Source organism: Furipterus horrens, unplaced genomic scaffold (genome assembly GCF_987537825.1).
Source record: "Furipterus horrens unplaced genomic scaffold, mFurHor1.1.pri manual_scaffold_17, whole genome shotgun sequence".
NCBI lineage: Eukaryota > Metazoa > Chordata > Mammalia > Chiroptera > Furipteridae > Furipterus > Furipterus horrens.
In genome coordinates this window covers 33,726,438-33,745,546 of record NW_028327187.1, presented here as the reverse complement: position 1 = coordinate 33,745,546, position 19,109 = coordinate 33,726,438, and the positions used below count along the sequence as shown (strand labels likewise).

The window sequence follows — 19,109 nt, the reverse complement described above, 5'->3', positions numbered from 1 at the left end:
TTATTTGAAAATGTTGCTTTACTCAGCTTGCTTTGTCTGTTATCATGATGTCTGATGCCAGCCACCCTGAGTTTCTTTTCTTTGTAAATTATTTCTCCCACTCTAAAGCCCAGGGGACTATTATTTTTTCTTTATCATTGAAGTCTAATATTTTTCCTAGGATATAACTTGGAATTGACTGTTTTGAATTAGTTTTCCAAGGTGCTTCTTGATTTTCCCTTCAATACTTGCAGCCAGGTCTTTCATTTCTGTAAAGTTTTCTTTGATCAGTTTCAAATATGAGTGCCATTTCATTGTTTAGTTTTCTTTATGAGAAAACTATAGTTATATATAATCTGGATTTCTCTGCCTATCTTCTATATAGATTATTTTCTGTACTCTCTTTTACTTCCTTATTTCAACTTCACTGTCTTTGCTATTGTAGCGCCTTCAAGCCTTGCCTCTCATTATATTTGCAACTATTCTCTCTTGGTCACCACTCTGTGTGGTCTTAATTTTCAAGATGGTTTGGTCCTTTTCTTAAATGTATATCCTGAGTTCAGTCAACCTTCATTTTGCATCTTCCTTTCACACATTTCTATGGAGCTTCAAAATTCATCATTAGAATCTTTTTTTCATATCTTCAAATGTTTGTTCAATGAGAGTTAAGATTGAGAGGTTTATTGACATTTTTTTCTTCTTTGAGAGTGGTTATTTTAAGAGGTTTCCCATCAGCTGAAATGATTTGATTCTTATTTTCTGTTTTCTTCTTACCGACCTTGGTGTTAACACTTTAAAAATATGCTTTATTGATTATGCTGTTACAGTTGTCCCAATTTCTTTTCCCTTTGTTTTTCTCCACCCAGTGACGCCCCTCCCTCCAGCTGTCCCCCTCTTAGTCCATGTCCATTGGTTGTACATATAGTTCTTCTCGACATCTTCCTATATACTCCATTCCCTCCTATTATGCTTCTTAATTCCTGTATCATCTCTCTCCTTTTCCCCTCTCCCCGCTCCCAGCTGACCTCCCGCCAATATGTTCCCCATACCTATAATTATTTTCCCACTCTCATTGCCTATGGAGTTTACCTTTGTTTCGATTCCCTAGCTTCTGCTGTTGGTTGTTGTGACAGTTTTCATTTTAATGTTCATAATTTTGATCCTCTTTCTCCTAAACAAGTCTCTTTAACATTTCATATAACAGTGGCTTAAATCTGATGAACTCCTTCAGTTTTACTTTGTCCTGGAAGCACTTTCTCTGCTTTTCTATTTGGAATGACAGCTTTGCTGGATAGAGTAATCGTGGTTGTAGGTTTTGCTTTTCATTACTTTGAATAATTTTTGCCAGTCCCTTCCTGCCTGCAGAGCTTCTTTTGAGAAATCAGCTGATAGTCTTATTGGGACCCCTTTGTACGTAATTATCTTCTTCTCCCTTTTTGCTTTTAAGATTCTCTCTTTATCCTTAATTTTTGACATTTTGATTATAATGTGTCTTGGTATGGTTCTCCTTGGGTCCAGGTTTTTGGAACTCTCTGTGCTTCCAGGACCTGTAAGTCTATTTCCTTACCCAAGTCAGGGAAGTTCTGCTTCATTATTTTTTCACATAATTTTTCAATTTCTAGTTCTTCTTCTTCATGTTCGGGCAACCCTATGATTCAGATGTTGGCCCGCTTAGAGCTGTCCCATAGGTTTCTGAGCCTCTCCTCATTTTCTTCACTTTTTGTTTCCTCTTTCTGCACTGGTTGACTGTTCCTTCCCTATGTTCCGATTTGTTGATTTGAACCCTGGTTTTCTTTCCCTCACCACTTGTTTTGTATGTGTTTTTGTTCATTTCAGCAGGACTAGCCTTCATTCCTTCCTTGTCTTGTTTAAGATCTGCTGTCAGATCTGTAAGCATTCTTATAACCAAAGCTCTGAACTGTGCCTCAGAAAGATTTCCTATCTGCTGATCCATTAGATCAGATATTTGCTGGCTGGTCAGCTGTGTCACTGGGATCTCTATCATGATCTCTGCCATCCTGATAGTTCGTGTTTACCTTTGCTTCCTGGGAGGGACTGTCACACTTCCTGCGCTATAGGGGGCGGAGCCCCTTGCCATCGTCAGTACGGGACGACCGTTCTTACCATGCTGTGGCATTTTGTGTGGGGGTGGGGGTCCGAGATGGATTCTTGTCATTTACTCTCCACTGAGAGACTGGGAGCTTCTTCCTCCATCCCCAACCCCTCCGGCTTTCACAGTCTGAGGCAATAGGGGTCTGCCTTCCTTGGCATTGGAATCATGAGCTGATGGGTCTGGTCTGCAGCTAGGGGTGCTCCCTAGGTGCTTCTCACCTCTTTTTAAATATGGGTGTCTATGCTTACTGCCATCCCGCTGCCATCGCCACAGCTGCCGCTGCCAACACAGCTTGACCTCTCCACCCTGCCTTCACCCCTCCTACCCATTCGAATGAGGACAACTTGTTTATAATTTCATATGTTGGACTTTCATGTAGCTTTATTTCCTGGAATTTCTGGTTATTTCTGGTTTTGCAGTAGATGTATTCTTTCTTAGTTGTGGAGGGAGACAGAGCATGTCAGTCTAGGCCTCCATCTTGGTTGGAAGTCCAGTGTTAACACTTTTTATGTTCATCCTGAGATATTTTATTTTCCTAGGTCAGCAAGAAGAGTCGTATGCAGATAGGAGTCACGAGTTTGGGGTTGCTTACCATGTTACTTGGTTCCATAGTTCTTATTAAAGTGCAATTTTTAACATTAATTATACCTTTTGGATAGGGGTTTTGGTACATCCCTTAATTTTGTGATTCACGTTTATTTTTGCAGGATCCTGAAATACTATCTCTTATTTCCTTCTTTCCTTTCAACATCAAGACTCCGAGGGATATTCCTTACAAGTCAATGCCTTCACACCTTCAAAAGTTGTGCCTTCCCATGACTACCAATTCTCATTTGGTATTCTTTAACATTCTTTTCAATTTCTGTTATCAGTATTCCCAAGTGCCAGGTCTGAGATCTGTTCTCAGTATGTCTACCAATGGTGGGACTTCTTTTTAATGAGAGTTTTATTTGATCAGTTCTGCCATCGCTAGAACTCAGCTCTCATATACATACACCTCTTATCTGTTTAGTCTGTTTCTGACTGTTGGCTCTGGCATGGGCTACAGAGCTAGTTCTGATTCCTTTGGGTGTTCATTTCTCTACTTATGTATAATCTGTAGTGTGTAGAATTCTGTCTCCTAGTTATGCTACTGAAGTGGGATATGTGTGGTTTCATTTGCCATCCCTGTTGATTTAAATTTCTTTTGGGAGGATGGTATGGAGAGAGTTGGATTGAAGGGGCCAAACTTATTCTATATGAACTCAGAACATCTAGTTTTACATTTATGTAATATACATGCAGGCACATACACCTGAACATTGTGTACCTAGAGGATATTCATTTGATGTTAGTTGCTAATGTGGGAATGTGTTATAATTTTACCTGTCCAGTGTTCTTGATGTTCAATTCCAAGCATGTATGAGATAGCTGGCCAGGGTTAGGGCTACCATTTGCAACTGTGAATGGGGCCAGATTCACTAAAAAGGTGATTACGTTGTGTATTCAGGTGTCTTTTCCTGTCCTTAACATAATTCCTCCTCCTAAACTTCTAATGATAGGAAATTCATAATAACTTTCACTTTTCTTTGGCTTAAAATAATGATGTGGTGGTTATGGTAAATATATTCCAACTCCTGAGTAAACTCTAATTGTAGAATCTAGACTAAATGGGAAACAATGTTCTGTTGTATTTGATTACTTATATCTTCCATGGGTCTGTGACAGGGAAGTGGTAACATTAATGTTTGATATTTGCCATTCTTGGCTTAGGACTCTGTCTTCAGTTATAATGCAAATAATCTTAGGAAGAAATAATACATTTGGTTTGTCACTGCCATTTCTACTTTGGTGTGGATTATCTTATTTCATGGGCTGCAAGCTGCAGTGGCTACCCAGAATGAAGGCAGGTAATGTAAGAGAGTGAAGAGGATGGGATGGATACACTGATGGACTGGAGCATTCATGGCCTTTTTGGGAGCAGCCTCTAGCTCCAGTCACTGGTTGTCATATTACTTTCGCCACATAAAAGACTAGAACAATGCCTGGCACACAGGTACTCAATATATGTGTTGGCAAACAAGTGAATGCAGGTGTGGGTATGCCAGATATTTATATGTTTCAAGAGAGACTAGAAGTTTTATGTCAATCAGGGGTTTTTACATAAAATCTCTGGACAAGTTTATAAATTGGTTGACAACATTTAACAAATTCTATGCATGCTGAGCAAGATCTGTCCTAGTTCATCAGATTTGTTTCTGAGTTTTAAGTTTCATGAGGAAGTAGGAGGCAGAACTAGGCTCCTGATTTGGAGGATAGAGCAAAACAGGAGCTTGATACTTTGGGCTTTGGTTATGAAGAAGAACTGAGGTAAAAGTTTAAAGTACTGACTGAGCCCATGACTTTGGCCTCATTAGCAGGAATGCTTCTGAGATAGTCACTGGGTAACTACATATTTTTGTTTCTTTTCTATTTATATGAATCTCACACACACACAAAACATACACACTATCAATTTCTTTTGAAAACAGGACTGTATTCATCAGCTTGTGATAGATGCTAAGTAATTAATTCTGTTTGTTTAGGGCCAAATGACATACCTACTACTGGCCTCTATAAACTTCTAATTTTATTGAAAGTATATTCACACATTTAATCTTGATCACCCAATGAATCTTTTATTTTTAAAATTTAGCTTTCCCCCCTTCTGTTGATGGGTTCTTGTCTCTACATTCTATATATCACTGATTCAAATGACTAATTCAGTGCCTACCAGCAAGGAGAGCTATGCTGGCTAATCCATGGGAAGAATTTGGTAGAGGAAACCAAAGTAAAAACAAACAAAAAATAATGCATGTAGCAGACAGGAACAGAAACCAAAAATACTAATGATTTGTTTGGGTTTTGTTCTATCTTGGAACAGGCTGTGTTTTAGGCATGACAAAGAAATTATCTATTTGTACCATCTGGCTTTCAAATACTCCCACAGCCTTCTATGTTGGTAAATCTTAACTAGTGCCATCTCTGCAAGATCCTATATGATAATTCTTAAGCATTTGCTATGATAGCCTGCAGTAGAGCTGAGCATGTGCAGAGTTTTCTCATGTTTTCCCACTGGCATAAACTTTTCACGCCCCCCCCCCCAAAGCCATATAGTTCAACTAGACTCAAAAGTCATCTGACCCTGAAATTATTTATGGACTTATGAGACTAACCTTACCAACAAGGTGAAAAATATAAGACTTCTTGACTCTCTGCTAGGTGGTGGGGAAACTACTGAAGTTTTGATAGCTTCAGAGGTTTTGGATTCATCAGGATTCTATTTGTGGAGGTAGCACATGATCTTTAACTAAAATAGTCAATTTAAAATATTTCCACTTACTTTTATAGCTCAGTGTAGGAGTTCCTAATTTCTTGGCAGCTCTCTCTCTCTCTCTCTCTCTCTCTCTCTCTCTCTCTCTCTCTCTCATGCATTGTACAGCTAGTATTAGCTTGATTGCTTGTTATGAGTAAAATTCAAAATCTGGCATCTACTCACTCTATGTAATATTATTTTAGTTTTAGCTCCACAATTTTATTAGGTAATTCTGCCAAGTATTTGGAGATACAATGTACAGAAAATACACCATGTAATGTTTGCCTATTTAATATCTAAACTTAATCAAAATTAAAGTTTAATATCAAGAGGAATCTAGGTTCTTCCTTCAGTGAACCAAGGTCAAAATTGAATTAAGAAACTTGTCTATAACACAAGCAACAGGCCTATTTGATTTGGTGAAACCTATGAATATCAAAAAACAAAATCTGCCTCTTCTGTACCAGCTGGTAAACAGCACAGACTGCTTACTGTCATAACCTCATTTGTGTTCATTTTTGGCCACAGTCACAACTAGTTTATCTGAGAGCTCAACAACATCCTCTGATGACCTATGTACATATAGTAGCTTTCCGTTTCTTGATCAGGACACAAAACTCACTTAATATACAATAAATGGAATCAAGAATTCTTTATAAAGCATCATGTCTTTTCTTCCAGTTAAGGATTTCCTGTTTCACATTCAACCTGACCATCATGGTTAGCAATCACTCTAGAAGTTATCTGTACTATGTTATGTATGTAAGGTCTATGTTAACTAGATTGACAATGCTATGATGAGGGTTTTTTTTCTTTTTAATCCTCACCCAAGGACATTTTTTCATTGCTTTAGAGAGAGGAGAGAAGAGAGGAAGAGAGAGAGAGAGAAACATAGATACGAGAGAGAAGCATTGATTGGCTGCCTCCCATCTGCCCCTACACTAGGGATTTTATGTTCCCGGACTGGGGATCAAGCCTGCAACCTAGGTATGTGCCTTGATGAGGAATCAAACCTGCAATCTTTCAGTCACAGGATGATGCACCAACCAACTGGGCCACACCAGCCAGGGCTATGATGAGCTTTTGACCAGCAGAAAATTACAGTGTGTAATCTAGGACTCTCTTAATTTGTTCATTATTATTCCATAGAGATGAATAGGAGCCCCAAGGAATGAGATGTTGAGAAAGCACACTGTGATCTAGAATTCCACATGGGTCTTACCCATATGGGAGGATCTAATATAATGTAGTGCTTTCATTGAAATACTATCCATACTTTGGCGGGCTTGTGAATCTACTCAGGGACTATCACCTTGGGGGATTATACCTGGCCAAGAATCTAGCCTTCCCTGAGAAAATGATTCATCTGGAAAGAACTCGTGCTTTATATTCCTTAACTATGTCTAAAATATATAGAGGAGCCACATTTTTGTGCCCTGAGTTAAATCTAATGTTTTGATATATTACCCTCTGACCATCTCATCCCAGTTATTCAGTTCACTTATAGTCATAACTACCCTACAATATCATTAGAATCTTCAGACACTTGGAACCGTATCATTACTAATGCCACTACCTTCCTCTCCCTACTTTATTTCCCTGCTAAGTTTGATTATATGGCTTATCAATTCAAAAACTTTATCACCAGCAACTATAATTTCTTTATCCCTTTAGTCTTCTTGCTGTACTTGCCCTGCAAGCCTCTACTTTGGTGCAAACAAAAAATAGTCCTTATTTCACTTAATTGCTCTTCTTGAAACACTCATATGCATTTGGTCTTTCTACCTCAGCCCTTTACAAATATTTTAGTCTCAGAGCCTCTTTATGCTCTTAAGAAGTACTGAGGATGTCACAGAGATTTTGCTGGTGTAGGTTATATCTATCAGTATTTATTGTATTAGAAATTAATATAATTTTTACAAGTATTTATTAATGCCTTGACTAAAAAAATAAACCCTTACATTTTAACATAAATAATATATTTTATGATAAATAACTATTTTACAAAGTCAAACAATTAGTGAGGAGTTGCATTGTTGTATGCCTCTGAAAATCTCTTTAATAGTTTGTCTGGCTTAATGGAAGAAAGGTGGATTCTCATATCTGCTTTTGCATGCAATCTCTTTGATATCACATGTCATATGACCTCTGGGGGAAAAAAACACTGTAAACTCACGAAAGAATTATAGTGAAAAAGATAAATAATGTCTTTGTGGTATTATGAAAAGTTTTACTTGTAGACCCTCCAACAGGTTTTGGGGTCCCTAGACCACATACTGAAGAACCCTGTTTTATTGCCAACATCTAATGGTTTTCTTTCAGTCTCTCTAGTTGCACCTTCTTAGTCTGTTTACCAGATTTTTGATTCTCAACTTCCTTGAATATGAGTATTCCCAGAGTTTCGGCCTTCATACTCTCTTTTTTCCCTTGTTTTACTCCCACAATTTTGAAGTCCACAAAGGTAGATGCCTCTAAAGTTTCACTACCAGACTTAATAAGGTACCAGGTACCTTGACCAATGTGTGTGTATTTTCACTCTTAAACTCCTTCCTTCCATATTCTATCTTGGCTAATAACATCCACCCAGTCCATAAGCCAACAACAACTGTTCTCTCTCCTGCCATGTCTAGTCAGTGACTGAGTCAAGTGTGTTTTGTCTTCTGAATACTTTGTTTTCTTCCTAATATGTCACTTAATTAATTTATTTAAAAACTTAACATTATAGTTGGCATTCAATATTATTTTATATTAGTTTCAGGTGCATAGTGTAGTGGTTAGACAACTACATGGTTTATGAAGTGACTGCCCCTGATAAATCTAGTACCCATCTGACCCCATACATATTATAATTATCACAATATTATAGATCATGTTTCTTGTGCTGTATTTTACATCTCATGACTATTCTGTAACTTCTTACTACCTTCACCATTTTCACCCAGTTCCCGAAACCCCCTCCATTCCACCTGTTCCTTCTCCATTCCAGGTAGTTTATGCTCTCACTATCACTCACCTAGATTATTATTATAGTCTCTCAGTTTGTCTTCATGACTTTGATTTTATAAACCCCATCATCCTGCCTGCCAATTCCAACTTCCATAATGCCATTAGGGTGATTTTTCTAAATGTAAATTTGAGCAAATAATTTTCTTGCCCTAATAAAAACCATTAAAAAACCTCACCATTTTCTCTTGGAATAAATGATAAGTTCCTTACCATACCTTAAATGCCTTTCATGATCTGTTCCTGCTTACTATCTTCATTTCCTGCCATCCTCCCATATACTCCATTTTTACTTCCACAGGTGTTCCAATATATTTGTTTTAACCAAAACATATCATGCCTTTTCACCTCTCTGTAAAAGGGAATATTGCTAAGCCCCAAATGAATGTTTCTACCCTGTAAAACGTCATGTCTTAGTTGACTGTGATCAATCAAATATTCTGTTGGTCATATTGGCCCTTCCCACTCTGGCTGTTTTATATGAAAATTCAGTCACATTTCTGAAGTATAAAATGGGTTTACTTGCTATCTGTTTCAAAGTCATTGCTCTAATTTAGTTTATTCATGTTCACTTCAGAGTAAGTATAACTTAAAGGCTTATGCAATGTGGGTCTAAAATATTCATAAAACATACATGTTATTATATATACATATAAGTAATTTGGATGGGAAAAAACTAAGTTAAACAGGAGTGAAATTTCCTTAATGCAACATAATTCAAATTATTTAATTTGGAATCAGAGGTTCTTCAAGGGGAAACTTTTTTCTGAATTTGCAAGATTGATTCTTGCTGTTCTCAAATCTCTTAAGTATGTAAAGCTCCAAAATTACTAACATGCTGTCCAGTCCTCTTTTACTGTGCCTTGCAGTTGATCTTTTATCTATTACACAAAGCCTTATTTTAACTTTTCTGCTAGAAAAGGGCTAAATGGGAAGTACTTACTAGGGTGACTGCCTCTCCTTGAGAAAACAAAATAATCTGAGTACTTAGTATCCATTACTCATTCACAAAAGAAATTATCACTCTTATTCTAGGTCTTAAATCCACAAAGATGCTAGAGTTTCAAGGAAAAAATAAGAACAATATTTTCCTCTCATTTCAATGCCTTCATTTTTACCAATAGGTGCTAATTATGGCTCTGCAAATTAGTTGCATGTGACACAGGTTCTTCCTGTCATTTTAGTATGTTTAATTTGGATTGAATTGATGCTTCTACTTATGACACGTAAATATGCCACTTAACATAAGAGGGATAAAACTCATGAAACACATTACACCGAAAGGTGATGTAAGATGAAAATATAAATATTTTTCAAAGAAAAGTTCTAATAAATGCATGGATGACAAATTTATAATTAGTTTGAAATTATACCACCATTTTCCAGATCTCTGCTTAGAGAGATAGCTAGCAAGTTGGTAGATTCATGGATAGGAGACAAAGTCAATACTGATGCCGAAACTGCCTTGAATGGATCCATAAGAGTGAACTAGAAGTAGTAATAAGTATTAAGCATGACACCGAAAGGATTGATAATGATCTACAGGATAAAATAAAATGCGTTTCAGCATTTTATGCTGAGTCATTTCTTGAATGTTATAAGCTATAATGCATTTTAATAAGAATGTGTTTCAACCTAGATAAGACCTCCAGATAGAAACACAAAATCATTTGAAGGGTCAAAAGAGCAAGGAAAAGGGAAATTAGTAAAATTAGAAAAAGTTACAGATCTTTTAGACTAGGCAAAGGGAAACAACAAACCCATTAGAGGATTCCTGTGAAACAGACATTCCAGTTCCGGAGAAACTGTCTTAGATGACTTTGGGAAGAAGAGAAACAAAAGTAGTGCATTTAGGATAAATTATATGCTCATTATGCTTGTCTTGGCTCAAACTAATAATCCTAATAATAATCCTGGTCCACTAATAATAATCATTAATCTTTATTTAGATTGCTAAGCAATGTCCTGGATGCTTCATTTCATTTAATTAAAAAGAAAATTCACAAGAAAGGTATTATTAGCATTCCCATTTTATAGATGCGTAAACTGAAGCATTCATGAAGTTGCTAGTAAGTGAAAGAGATAGTTTTTGGTAAGTATTATTTGTCTACCTTTCATAAAGTTTGTGTGAAGGGGCATTGTTTGTTGAGAATCAGCGGGAATAAAACTCCATTTCTATTCTCTCCTTTAAAAAAATCTAAATTCTTGAATTTTTTAAAATCACAATTTGCCATATTGTATTTCATTCCTTCCCTGCCTTGTGAGGTATTTGTACTCTCTTTGCGAGGAAGGCACAACGAACACACCCCACTCCTCTCCTTCTGTCATTTCAGCACTTACTTCACTGTAATAACAGCCCCAGAAAATAGGGCAATTTGGACTAGCAGAAAGGAGGCAGAAGGAGGCACTAAAATCAGTGTTACTCCATTGTGCTGAAGATAGCAAGGTGAAGTTGGCTCTTTGTCCTCTTGAAAAGTTTCATCCCTAAACTTTCAATCAAAGAATAGGGCTCAATATTCTCTCTCTTCTAATTCTGTATTAATATCCATTCTGAACAACTTTCTACATGGGGGCCATATTGTATGCCATGGCAAGGAGATTCACAGACTAATTTCATCTGTAGAATTTGGACACTACCTGCATCCCCTGAAGGTGGTATGAATTGCTACTAATTTCATGGCAAATGAAAAGGAACATCAATGTGATTAACTGATGATATTGGGTTTGAGAGGCAGAAATCCCTACTCCCCAGCTCATTCATCTGAACAGCCCACTTGATCCCCAGAAAAATGCATTTCTGTGAGTTTCTATTGCCTCTTACACAAACTGCTGACTGTAGAGAAACTTGATCAAAACATCAAAGATTACCAGAGAAACAGTGTTTGTGCCCTTCACAGCCATTGATGAAATACCTTAACCTCGCCTTCTCTTGATGCCTTGCATATGGTCATCTGTCTTCCTGACTACTACTTCATGTGGCTTATTTGTAAATTCAAGCAAACGTGCTTCCAACTGGCACTGATACATTACTGATGCCAAAATATCACAGAGGATGAAGCATAAGGACATATTTTTTGATTCAGATGGAAAATATTACAGATTTATGGGGAAGTGATGACAATAGCCATTCTGTGCTATCTTCATATAATCAGTATCTTCCCATGCCTCCCTTCACCAAATTTTATGACCTCAAAACTTATTCAAAGGAATATTTTTTTTTGCTGATCCAAAAGGTGTAGTGGGGGAGGTGCAGGTATGGGGCTGGTTGCTTAAACAACCCGGCTCTGACTTTTCATGGGCTGGATTTCCACTGCTTTCCAATGACCACTTACAGAGCCATAATGCGCAGCATGTCTATTGATGTCCCATTGATATCGGCATGATTTTCCCTAGTGGAATGAGGGCAGCACAGCATACAGCCATTAGTATCTAAAGGTTATGTATAATGGATAATAGAGAAAAATGAAGTAGCAGAAAGGAATCTGCACGGGAAACAGAAGCAGTAAATAGTTCCAGTGAAAGGTTTTACTTGGGTTATACAGCAACAGCAAAGGAGGATTGAAAAAAAAAAAAAGACTTAACAGACTCATCGGGAGTTGAAAATTAAATGGTTTCATATTTTGAAATACAATACTTTTCAAAATTTCAAGCACAGAAAGCCATTTAAAAGTCATCTTGTATGGTACAATTCTTATGTGATATCTTTCACCTGAATGACTATGAATTTTTACTCTACCCTTCTGAGGTGGTCAGCAGTATGGCACAGATGGGGTAAATCAAGAAAGAGAATTTAACTGATTTACCCAAAGTCGCATAATGTCCAGTTCACAACAGAATTCAGAACAAAGTTACAGTGTTTCCCATTAACATCTCATGTTGAATCCATTCGATCTACTGTGATATCAGTTAGCCTAATATTTCTGTGTGTAAAATATTTTACAGTAAATGATTTCAATAAATCTCTCTCACCGATAAACAAATCTTACTTGCACTCCCCACTGCAATGGATGACCTGGGAATTCTAACATAATTTGTAATTTATTAAGAAACAAATTATCTGGGAGATTTATTTAGTAGACTGGGAAGTAAATGAACTGCAGAGTCCACTGCAGTCCTAGAGGGGCCGCAAAGCTTTGCTCTTGAGAGCATGTGATCAGAGTCAGTTGGCTCTGGTTTAAAGCTCAGGATCCCCACTGTTTAGTGCTGTGACCTCTGAATCTCAGTGTGACATCTATATGATCTCTTACTTTTACTGTGCTTCTGTTTGCTCACTTATAAAATACACTTAATACTGATGCTTACCCTTAAGGCTTGTTGTGAGAATTAAATGAGCTAATACAAGTAAAGTGCTTAGAACAATTCAGTTTTTTCAACAAATTTTTACTAACAGGGTTGCTATGTACAGGCCCTGTTCTTGGTGCTGGGGTACAGCCATGAACAAAATGGTTAATTCTGACAGCCAGTGAATTTTAGTATTATTATAAATAATAATTATAAAAATGATAATGGTAAAAACAATAATGACATTTAACATTTATAGTATAAATGTTATGTTGTTGGCACCATGCCAAGCATTTTAGTTTTGATCCATTCATTTAATTTCTGTAACAACCCTATGCCTAAACCTGTTTTAGGTCCATTTTATGGTTGAGGAAATTGAAGCCTTAAAAGTTTAAGTAATATGCCCAAGGTAACATGCCTAATAAGTGGCAGAGATCTGAAAAATCCAGGATCATAACTATTGCACTATATTGCCTTACTGTCATGATAAATTTATATGCCATTGTTTGCCCTATAAAAAGGGAATGGTAATGAAATGAATACATATATAACCTTTTTAAACAGGTTTCACAGTACATAGTGCACAATTTTTGATGCAAGAGTGGTCTTTATAATAAAGTTAAATAGAAACACAGGTTTAAACACAGTATAGAGCTATTATTGATAAAGGGCTTGATATTACCTAGATTTCTTTATACCTGGGGTTAAGTCTTGGATCTCAAACATTATCTCTCTCTATAGTAAAAGTTAATAGAAGATAACCTATAAGATAAGAGTTTGTCTCATAATTACATAAGCACATTTTAAAGGGCATCTAACCTATTTAAACTTTTCAAATCTCTCCTTGTATTGAATGATCTCATATTAACATCATGTTTGTATTACAGTACTTTCTCATTCTCCACCACCATTCCTTCCACATTATTTCTAATTAGTTATTACAAACCAAATTAACATATATGTTGGGTTATCCTGAAATGTCTGAGATAGAAGACACACTTTTTATATTATAGGGTAATATCCACATTTAACAAATGCATTGTTCAAATAAATTCAGATTGTATGACGGAAATATAAAAGACTTAATCATGAACGTCAATATAGACCATGATCTTATACTGTTGACATTGTCAGCAGCTTCTCTACAGACTATAGCTATTCATTTACTCACCATACTCTGTTCTATGACTCCTTTAAAAACTGATTATGTGAACTTTTTTATTGTTCACATTTTGAATAAATCAGAATCAACCAAACTTTATTATTTATAATTATAGGAAAATGTAAATTCATTTTTATCTACCTCTCAGAATCATATTAATTGTATCTTTGTGGGTAATTCTGCGTCAATTAGGAAATTGGGTTAAACCTGAAAAGAAGTTATTAGTGACATACCTGGATAGAATTCTTTTTCCACCATAATATTCTATTAATTCTAGGAATAGTGCTTCCATCAAATACATGTTTCTTAACTTAATTTACATTTCAGACTGTAGAATCACCGGAGCAAGGAAATTAATGTTCAGTCAAAATAAAATGCCATCCAGAAAAATCAATACCATTTGCTATCAAGTGAGGGTGCCTTTAATCAGGGTGACTGAAGAGCAACAATATTTTTCTTAAAAGTAAAAAGAGTGCTTCATTACTGTTTTCTTCATTACTTTCCCAAACACAGTAATCACACAGTTTTGCAGGCATGTATGTACCTTGTAAAACTAAGAATACATTTTTCAAAGTCTCAGTGTACAACTCTGAATCTTTGGAAAGAAATCAGGTACTGGATTTTCTGATAGCTTCCAAATAACTACCACCTTAATGAAATTGCTACCTGAAAATTTGGTAGCACTATTATTGTTTAACTATAATTTAAGAAGCTACTGTAGATTGGTACGTATGAATTCTAATGAGAAAACCAAACAACCTTTTAATTGAAGGGAAAATGGTTAACTACGGTTATTGCAATCAATAAGATTGTGTTAGCAGTATAAATGTTTCTTTTCAAAGAGCATTCCATACTCTCCTTAGCAGTATTTAAGGTTTGAAAGTGCAAAAAAAAAAAAAAAAAGCCAACCAAACAAACAAACAAACAAACAAAAAAACCCAACCAACCAACCAAACAAACAAAAAAACCCAAAACTAATTAGAAATCCATTTGTTATTTATAATATTAAGCCTTGGTTCGAATTTGTAAGACTCAGAGTTGAGAGAGAACCACTCCCCCGCACCAAAGCAGAACAAACCTTTGATTAAGAAGAAAAGTGAGGCATGGCAAAAAGGGCTTACCGATCACATAGGCTAGTAACAAGGCCAAAGTCACGGTGATTGCAGTGGCACTCAAGGCCGTGCACTTCCAATTGCAGCACCTGTAAGGTTTGTTAAAGGTAAAGGCAGGTCTGGAGAAGGTGCTTCTAGGAAGTGGCCTGGGAGGGGGCGAGTACACGGTATTGGACGTCAGGGGGTAATTCTGACTGGCCGCACTGAAGATAGCAGAGGATCCAGATCCATGTTTGAACAGGAAATGTCTGCAAAACGGAAACAAAAATTTGAGCTTTTACCAATGCAGTTGCTACAAAAACAAAATCTGCACAATTTCAATAAAGCTTTGACAAAGTTAAGGGGAACTGGGAGGGGCTCAACAGAATTTTCATATACCTAAGATTTAACTCCAAATTGCCCTTTGTGTCTTCCTCCCTCTTGTTTTCTTACTTAGACCTTTAAGAGGAAGAACGAGATTCTCTGTTCCCTGCCTTGCTGGCTAGTGAATTTATTCACACTATGAGGGTTAACCTCACATATTTGATATTATTTTCTATACTGATCCTTTTAATTAACTATGATACTCGAGAGTTGATTCAAAAACAGAAGTATCATCAGGCATTTGGTAATTTGAACAGCCTAGAAACTAATATTTTATTTATAGATTAGCTTGCACGACATATTTTCACCCAATATTTTATTATAAAAATTGTAAAACAGAGAAGTTGAAAAAATGTCTTGATGGACAAATATACACTTACCAACTAGATTCAACAGTTAACATTTGACAATACTCATTTTATCTCATGTCTATGCATCTCTCAATTTCTATCTACATCCTTGAGTCTATCTTAATTTCTAAGCATTTGAAAGTAACTTGCATACACCACTACACTTCCTTTCACATATTTCAACTTTCATATTATTATCAAGAGTTTAATATATTCATAGATTTTTTACTGTAGAATTGATACATGATGAATTTGGCTTTTTAGATTCCACATATTAGTGATATCATACAGTATTTGTCTTTCTTTTTCTAACTTATCTCAGCATAATGTCCTTAAGGTTCATCCATGAACTTGTAAAAACAGAAAGTAGAATAGTTACTGAGGTTGGGGTGGAGGAATAGGAGAGATATTTAAGGGTACAAACTTGCAACTAGCAGATAAATAAGTCCTGGAGATATAATGTACAGTATAGTGGTTATAGACAATATCACTGTATAATAAACATCAAACTTGTTAGGAGATTAGATTTTAATTATTCTCATCACAAAAAATGATAATTATGTGAAACAACAGGTGTTAGCTAACACTACAGTGGCAATCACGTTGTAATATGTAAATGTATCAAATCAATACGTTACACACCTTAAACTTACACATGTCATATGTAAATATATTTCAGTTAAAAATTGTACACAATAAAATGCACAAATTTTAAGTGTACTTTTGCTGAGATTTTGACAAATACAATAACCTATGCAACCCAAACCCCTATGACAACACAGAGCAGTTCCATCACCCAGGACATTTCCTCCTACCTATCTAAGTAAATCCCTATCATCAACCCCCAGCAGCAGCCACTATTTTCCATTTTTTCTACTGTGTGTTAGTTTTGCTTGACCTATACTGTCATGTTTGAATTACTTTAGGATAACTATTGACCATTCATAATCATCATAATGTAGATATTCATAAACAGTAGTGATTTATTAACATGGAAAGAGTTACCAAAAACAGTAAGTGAAAGTATATTTTGGGGCATGTACTTTACACGTACTGAGTACAAGTGTCATACATAGTTCTAAACACTCATTATCTCAGTCTTCATTCATATGAAATAGGCTACATTATCCTCATTGCACATTTAAGGAAACAGAAGCCTAAAAAGGTTAAATAACTTCCCTAAATACACCTAGCAGGTGAATGACAAGAGTCAAAGTACAGGTCATTCTGGCTCTAAAGTACTTAATCTTAACCACTTTACTGTGCCGCCTGGGGCAGTAAAATGCACTGCTAAACAAAGCACATTCCAGTGCTACATTTTAATGTACCACAATACAAAACCCCTCCACTAAGCAAAGAGCCAACATCACCTTTTATATGTGATATACGCCCCAAAGCATAAATCATCAAGATTATTTAAAGACTGACTTCTAGCTTCAATTTTTAAAGAACAAAAGCATATACAAGGCCTGTCTGTAAAATATTCAGCCATCATTAATATAACAAGAACGGTTCATGTGACACGGATGTAACCTGGCAACCAAGGAGGGTGGACTTGAATGCACATGCAAGAACAATGACTTAACTATACTAGTCAGTGAAGGCAGTAGGTGCTGTTGAGTGGGCATGTGTACTGTGTGGCCATTGCATTCAAAATGAGCAAACAGAGCAAGAATATGCATCAAATTTTGCATTTAGCCTGAACATTCCTCTGCAGCAACTATTTGCATGATTCATAAGGCTGCAGCTATGGGCAACTGGTGATTGGCAGCTTTATCACCACAATGCACCCACTCATGAATCACATCTTATGCAGAGTTTTTTGGAGAAACATCAAATCACCCAGGTGACTCCATATATGTTACAGTCCAGATTTGGCACCCTGTGACTTCTGGTTTTTCCCAAAACTAAAATCACTTTTGAAAGGGAACAGATTTTAGACCATCGATGAGATTCAGGAAAATACAATGGGGCAGCTGATGGTGATTGGGAGAACTGTGTGAGGTCCCAAGGTGCCTACTTTGAAGGGGGCAGAGGTGTCATTGTCCTATGTACAATGTTTCTTCTATCTCATATCTTCTTCAATAAACGTCTCTAGTTTTCATATTACATGGCTAGATACCTTTGGGGTAGACCTCATATATTTAAAGAAAAAAGGAACTCTCTACATGCAAGTTAATGACAAATATCCACATTAGAGAATTTTGCTTTAGTATCTTGAGGTTACAGGTTATTTAAAGGGCTGGGTTGCTGAAGGGAGTGTAGTCGCATGGCTTCCTGGAGGGTAATTTGGCATTATGTATCAAAAGACTTCAACTATATATTTTCTTTGGCCCAATAATCATGCTTATATGAATTTACCCTCAAGAAATTGCATGTATGACAATGTACATAAAAAGTCATTCATTGAAGTGTTATTTATAATACCAAAAAATAAATACCCACATGCTCAATAATAGGTATGTGGTTAACTAAATTATTTTACAAACACATAGTAGAATACTATGCAACTATTACAATCTGTGTTGTAAAAAAATATCTATTCATCAGAAAAAGTTCTTACAGATATCACCAAGTGAAAAAAGGTAGGTTTCAAGACAGTATGGGTAATAGAATATAATTTTTAAATTAAAAAAATATATGTATTGTCATAGAAAAGCAGTAATTGTGGTACCTTTGGATAATAAGGGTATTTTTAGTTTTATGCCTTGAGTTTATTTTGCTTTCGTAACTAGTATCAAAAAGATTGGGGCTGGGGTAAGTGAAAAAATTGCACTGGCTAACACCAACCACATGCATAGTTGGTTCTATTTATGTGAACATGATTTATTTAGCATGGAAAAATTCCAGGCACCAAAGTAAGTACTTTATATCATTATTTTGGTCCTCATACATCTGTGAGGCTGATACTATTATTCTAGTCTTAGAGATGATGAAACAGACCAAAAGAGGTTTAGTAGGAGTAAAGTGGTGATTGCAATTATCATAATAATAAAAGGTGACATTCATTAAGTGCTTATTTGTGCCAGGTATTGTTCTAAATACTTCACAAAGTATTATATCATGTAATCTTTACAATGACCCTATCACATAAGCACCACCAGACAGATAAGAAAATAGATGCGCAGAGAGGTTAAGTAATTTGTCCGTGGTCCCCACAGCTAGTAAGTGGTGAACCTGAGTTTCAAACCCAAGCAGGTTAGCTACAGAGCTACGCTCTTACCAACTACACTACATTACACTATACTAGGGTTATGCAGTTAGTGAACACATTAAGACTTGAATCCAGGACTGTTAAGGAACAGAAACTTGTTTGATATTGATTTTGGCATGTGGATTACGCTGGATTGAGCCATGCTTTTGGGACTGTTCCTTTGGGACCAGTGACAAAAATGTGAGAATGATGGCTACA

General features: G+C 36.1%; 1 protein-coding gene across 5 annotated transcripts in view; it reads right to left on the bottom strand.

Moving 5' to 3' along the window:
• TENM1 (teneurin transmembrane protein 1) overlaps positions 1-19,109 on the bottom strand; it is a 730,204-nt gene that overhangs the window by 394,203 nt on the left and 316,892 nt on the right. For all 5 annotated transcript variants that reach the window (XM_090265126.1, XM_090265127.1, XM_090265128.1 and 2 more), the window contains one exon: positions 14,994-15,232. In XM_090265126.1, coding sequence (XP_090121252.1) covers positions 14,994-15,232 — 239 coding nt within the window. The remainder of the gene's footprint in view (positions 1-14,993; positions 15,233-19,109) is intronic.